Source organism: Microtus oregoni, unplaced genomic scaffold (genome assembly GCF_018167655.1).
Source record: "Microtus oregoni isolate MIOR12 unplaced genomic scaffold, Mior012 000002F_ref0000024, whole genome shotgun sequence".
In the NCBI taxonomy this organism is placed as follows: Eukaryota; Metazoa; Chordata; class Mammalia; order Rodentia; family Cricetidae; genus Microtus; species Microtus oregoni.
This window is the reverse complement of record NW_024543061.1, coordinates 88,194,511-88,200,510: the sequence shown is the minus strand read 5'-3', so window position 1 is coordinate 88,200,510 and position 6,000 is coordinate 88,194,511. Positions and strand designations below refer to the sequence as shown.

Sequence of the window (6,000 nt, the reverse complement as noted above, 5' to 3'; positions counted from 1 at the left end):
CTACAGAGGAAGCTAAAGACACAGGTGTGTGGGCTCTGGTTGGGGAAGTCATTGAGGATCAGATGTTCTGGGGAAGCTGTCACTAGGGCTCAGGATTTCAGCTTTGCTTCTCTCTCACAAATTTTAATTCACCAAGAAAAACCAACAGTAAATAAAACACCAAAAGAGGCGAATGGGTCATGTCTTGGACTGTGTCCCTGTTAATCTGGGAACTGCTAAGTTAAGTGCCCAGCTGTTAAAAATTAAGGAGCCATTGGAAGGCTCAAAGAACAAATTTTCCGTTACATTTCAAATTTCTTTTCTTTCTTGTCAAAAGTTTTTTTTTTCTTAATTGGTTGTTGTTTGTTTGTTGGCTTGTTTTAATGGTGACTTTATTTTGACGTTTGTGGTATGGGTGTATGAAATCTGTTAAGTTCAGAAATAAAGCCACGTCAAAAAGAATTAACGGGATTTTCAATGCTAGGAAAAGTCAGTGTTACTTGGAATACCTCATTTATTTACATATTGTGATTGGCATTCAAAAGTAGAACAGTTTCGGGAACGACAGGAAGTTTCTGAGTCAGAGGCAATGCCCGGGCAGTCCACAGTTTTAATTTGTATCGAGAGTCACGGCAGTCTTGCATGCAGTACCCAGGAGACAATGGTCACACCCAAGAGATCCAGTAAGACATGGTAAAGTAGGTGTGCCAGGGAGGCTGAGGCAGGAGGATTTCCATTAGGAGAGCCTGGCTTCCCTAGCCAATACCAGGCCTGCCTGGAGGATGGCGTAAGGCAGCGTCTCAAAACCAAAACCAAAAGAAAGCCCTAAGTGGTGTGTTTGGCGTCTCTCTCACTGCTTAAGAGTTTGAAGGGAAAACAAAAGGGAGAGGCAGCAGGACGGAAATAAAAAATCAAACCCAGGACTTATTATAAGCCGTAGCAGCAGCAGCTGAGAAACCTGACCAGGAGATAGTCCACAGTCCGGGATGCATCCCTTGGCTTTTGGGAAGGGACCGCTGCGTGCGTTCCCAGGGTTAGGGCGCAACGCGGTGGAAGGCTTCAAGCCCCGCGGGCGCTGGAGCATGTCCGCGCGCTGTCCTGCGGGTGTCTAATCTCTTGCTCTTCTGGGGAGAGACGGTGTTGGGGTGCAGACAGCGCACCTGCTAAGCATCCCGGCTCGCGGCTAGGAGGCGGCGGAGACCTGCTCCTCCGCCCCTGGGATGGGCAGGGGAGAGGTCTGGGAGAGCAACCGGGAGTACCCGGAGGGACCCCGAGTGGCATTTCCCGCGTGTGTCTCCCCCCCCCCCCCCCCCCGCGAACCCTGCAGCGCCCCCGCTCCACCTGTGCGCGTTCTGGTCGCCTGGGACGCGGCGCCCACAGGCGGAGGCCAGGTGTTAGGGACCTTGGGTCCCGGGATCCAGGAGGCGGAGGCGCGCGAGCGGGCATGCGCAGTGGGCGGAGGCGGCGGCGATGGCCCGGGGAGGCGGGGGGACCGCTGTTTATTTGCAGCTGGGCCACCGCGGCGGCCGAGCACGGGGCGCCCGGGCGGGGACAGTGGGCGCGCGATGTCCGAGCCACGCAGACTGCCGCGCACCCGGGCCCCAGCCGGGGAGGATGCGCGCCGCTCGGGAGCGGCCGTGCGGGCGGCGCGATGCTGGTGACCCGCGGGGACCGCGGCGGCGGGGAGCGCGCGCCCTCGCGGCGCCCGCGCTGCGGACTGGTTCCGGCCGGAGCCGCGGCGCTGCTAGCCGGGGCCAGCTGCTTGTGCTACGGGCGCTCGCTGCGGGGCGAGTTTGTGCACGACGACGTGTGGGCGATCGTGAACAACCCCGACGTGCGGCCCGGGGCCCCGCTGCGCTGGGCCGTTTTCGCCAACGACTTCTGGGGCAAGGGCCTGGCGGACAGCACCAGCCACAAGTCCTATCGGCCGCTGTGCGTGCTGTCCTTCAGGTGAGCCCCGTGCGCCCTGGGGTCCGGGCACCTGTCCCCGGAGAAGGGGTGTCACTGCGGGGGCACTTCTGACGGATCCATCCGTACCTTCTCTAGGGTGTCCTCCCCTTTCAGCTCTTTCCTCCAGGCTCTACCCTAGACCGTTTTGCCTTCAGCCCGATCCTCCTCGCTTTACTTTGTGCTCTCCAGGCTCAGCTTGGTCCTCTAGGTTCTACGCTTGTTCCTCCCTGCTCCGCTGGGTTCTCCTGGCTTTGCCCCCAGGTCCTCTGGGCCGTATGCTTGGCGCTCCTGGTTCTATCCCCAGTGATTTCTCCTCGGCTCCGGGTCCTCCCGGCTCTGTCTAGTATCTGTCAGAGAAGCCCCGGCTTCTCTCTGCCCTCTGCCACAGGACCTCGTCGCTCTGGCTAGATCCTCCGGTTCTGGCTCTGATCCTGCTGTGCCAGCCTCTGTCCCGAGTCCTCCGGGCTCTGCCTCTGGTCCTTGCCAATGTCAACTCCTGTTTTTTTAAGGCTCTGCCCGAGTTCTCAAGCAGGGCACCGTTTTCTTCTGGCTCTGTCTTGGGTTCTCTCCGCGCTACTCAGGACCTCCCTGCTCTGCCCCTGTCTTCCCAGCTAAGCCTAGGTTCCCCCGCGCTTCCTGGCTCCTGGGCACCGGCTGCGGAGTTTGGACCGAGTTTCCTCAGAGACTGTGCTCCCTCCGCTAGATTCCCGGGGTTTCAGTGCTGGTGGATCTGACTTCGCACCCGACCCCTTCCCTACCCTTCCCAGTCTTCTCATGGAGATCCGCGTGTTCCAGAGGGTGGCGATGCTCCAAGTTGTTAGCTTCTCCCGGGAGGTTTGACTGCTAGGCAGATGAGTAGAGGGGACCGAACAAGTGACCTAGGATGCTCCTGGAGCTGCCAGGCTGTGAGTGTTCCAGGCAGGATCTGGGGAGAGGGGTCAGGCACCCTACTCTGGTGCCCCAGGCTTTGCGGGGCCGCTGATAGCCTCCCTAACCTCAGTATCTCCAATCCCAGCCTCCCCATCCCAGAACTCCGCAACTGCAGAGTGTGGCGCCCAGACTCCGGGACTCGCACCGAGTACGCGCAAAGTGGTGGGGCACCTGCCTGGAGTCGCAGAGAGACCCTTCCCAAGCTCCGGAATCATGACTCAGCGTTTCTGGTCTAAAGTAGTGGATCCGGACCGGGAGTTACTCGTCTGTAGGGTGGGGTATCCGCTTGAATTTAGAATTCTGGGGAAAGGACAGGTTGGAGCCAAAGAGGGGATTCAGTGTAACTTGGCTCTGCATTTGAGCTTGTGTGAGTAGGGACACACAGCTCACAGGGTATTAGCCCCGCATTAACCCGCTTTCCAGTCCTTGTCATCGGAGCCTTAGTTCATTAAACTGATCCCTGGGAACAGTTGGCAAAATAACAGTCAGCGTGGGCCTTCAGGCCCAGGGACCCCATGACTTAGAAGAGGAAACCCCGGCAGCTGACCTTTCACACACCTCTCTCAAATAAACTAATGTTTTAAAGAGGGCGAGAAAATAACACGTCTGACTCTCAAGGAGATGTTTTACAAACATTTATCTTTGGAAAGTTGTGTTGGTTTTCAACCCAAGATAGCCTTTAGCTGCGGTTTCTCAGCCTTATTAAGTTCCCAAGTGTTTTTTTTTTTTAATCTTAAAAATAGGAACGCTTCCTTTTACACTAGATGAACATTTCATCGAGTGGGCGAGGCTGTTGATTAATTGGAAGGTGAATACGCTCACAGCGCTCCAGACTTTTTTACAGCCCTGGTTCCTGGCCTGAGCTGTTTCCATTTAAAGAGCCAGGACTGAATGCCTGTTGGCGGATGGGCTTGCTGTCCAAGTGTTAATAGTTCCTAACAGGAGTTCTGCCAGGGCAGAGGAGGAAGGGAGGGAGGGCTGTGCAGCAGCTCCACCCCTTACATCACTAGCTCAACTTCATCCCCCACCCCACCTCCGTGGGAGGGGTTGGTGGGGAAATCGGCAGGGTTGATGGGCAGGGGTGGCAATGAGGTTTTTTGGTTGTTGTTGTTGTTATTTTTGTTTTGGTTGTTTTTAGTCAACTTGACACAAGCTAGGGTCATCTAGGAAGAGGGGAACTCAATTGAGAAAATAATGCCCCCATCAGATTGGTCAGTAGGTAAGCCTGTGTGGACATCTTCCTGACTAATGATTGACAGGGGCGGGCACAGCCCACTGTGGGTGGTACCACTTCTGGGCAGGTGGTCGTAGGTTGTATAAGAAAGCGGGCTGAGCAAGCCAGTAAACAGTGTTCCTCCATGTGTCTGCCTGTTCCTGCCTTGACTTCTCCAAATGATGGAGCTGTGGTCCAGACGTGTAAGGCAGATAAGCCCTTTTCCCTCTGTTGTTTTGGGTTGTGGTGTTTATCACAGCAATATAAAGTAAAGTCTAGAGAGCAGGGAGGGGAAGAGAAAGCAGACCAGCTCTGCTCACACGGTCAGTCTCTATCAGAGTAGCTCTGTCTTCCACAGTCAATTAGGTACACCCCATGTTCCTGTGCAGTTGCATGAACGGAAGGTCCTTGAAGACTTTGGACATTTTTAATATTTTTCCCTTTCCTCTTCCTCCTGTTTTTGTTGTTGTTGTGTTGTTTTGGTTTTGTTTCCTGAGACAGGCTCTCACTCCACAGCCCAGGCTAGCTTGGAATTTACTATGCAGCCCAGGATAGTTTTTTACTCATGGCAGTTCTCCTGCCTCAGCCTTCTAAGTGTTGAGATTACTGATCCAGTGAGCTACCGTGTCTAGAGACCTATATAACTTAAACCTGTTTAAAAGGATGTCAAACTCCTTGGATCATTTATGAATCAGGCATTGGCCCACTGTCCTGGCTGGTTTTATGTCAACTTGGCACATGCTAGAGTCATCGGTGAGGAGAGAACCTCAGTTGAGAAAATGCTTCCAAAATGTCAGGCTGTAGGCAAGCCTGAAGGGGATTTTCTTAATCAGTGATTGACGTGGGAGTGCTCAACCCATTGTGGGCGTGGCCACCCCTGGGCTAGTGGTCCTGGGAGCTAGGAAACAGCATTTGTATGATCTGTGGGGTCTCCCCACGCCTAGATTTCATCGGTTTGTGCATGCCTATTTTACTAATATTTTGGGGTATATTTAGTTCTCGGCAGTTTTATGACAGGTGTCAATTACTGAGATTCTACTGCAGTTACAAGGCCTAGAACACTTCCATCACATGGACTCTGTGCCTCCTCATCATAGCAGTGCCCCAAAGCTCTCACATCCAGTCCACAAACTCCCACCCTGACCCGTGACAACCACTAATTCTCCTCCTCTATAATTTTATCATTTCGATGTTACATAAGCAAGATTGCTTAGCATACACTTTATTGAGATTGCCTTTTTTCCCCCCTTAATCTCAGCATTTCTCCGGGGCTTCATTCAGATGGTTGTGTGCAATGAAGAGTTCATTCCTTTTCACTTCTGAATAGTATTCTGCACTATAAATGTCCCAAAGCCTGTCCATTTTTCTCTCATTTTTGTACTTTACTTTTTGCTCACATAGAATCCCAAATCAAAATATAGACTTTTTTCTCTTTTTTTTTAGTAAAAGTAAGTTTATATCTCAATGTTTTAAAAATTTAATGGTTAAATATTTAAATTATTGTAAAATTGAATATTAAATATTCAAATGTCACATATTGAGAGATAGAAACTCTCTTAAGAACAAACATGGTAAATTGATATTTAATTATTTTGCTGGACAGATGTTTGTATATAAGGAATATCAGCTATACCTATATATTATATATATAGTAAGAGCCTCCTCGTGTTTCTCACCTAGAAGATGCAGTGGGCTGAGCACATGCTGACCTGAGCATACTAGTTGCAGAGTCTGGAACAGTGGGACAAGGTGGACAGGGTTGTATACGCCATCTCTTTAGCTCTGTTTGAACTGTTTCTAGACCCCTCCTCCCAGTGTGGTTCTGCTTTAGGGCTGACCCCAGGAGACCCTTCTGAGGATTGGAGGTGAGAAGGAAGTGGCCATAATCAGGCTGAGAAGGCTGGAGTAGGTTTCCAGGGCTTGGAGTC

General features: G+C 52.2%; 1 protein-coding gene across 1 annotated transcript in view; it reads left to right on the top strand.

The window, feature by feature from the left end:
- Window positions 1–1,305: 1,305 nt before the first annotated feature.
- Window positions 1,306–6,000, top strand: part of Tmtc1 (transmembrane O-mannosyltransferase targeting cadherins 1) — a 207,368-nt gene continuing 202,673 nt past the window's right edge. The window contains exon 1 of the mRNA XM_041644123.1: window positions 1,306–1,929. Within this exon, the coding sequence (XP_041500057.1) occupies window positions 1,424–1,929 (506 nt within the window). The 5' untranslated portion in view covers window positions 1,306–1,423. The remainder of the gene's footprint in view (window positions 1,930–6,000) is intronic.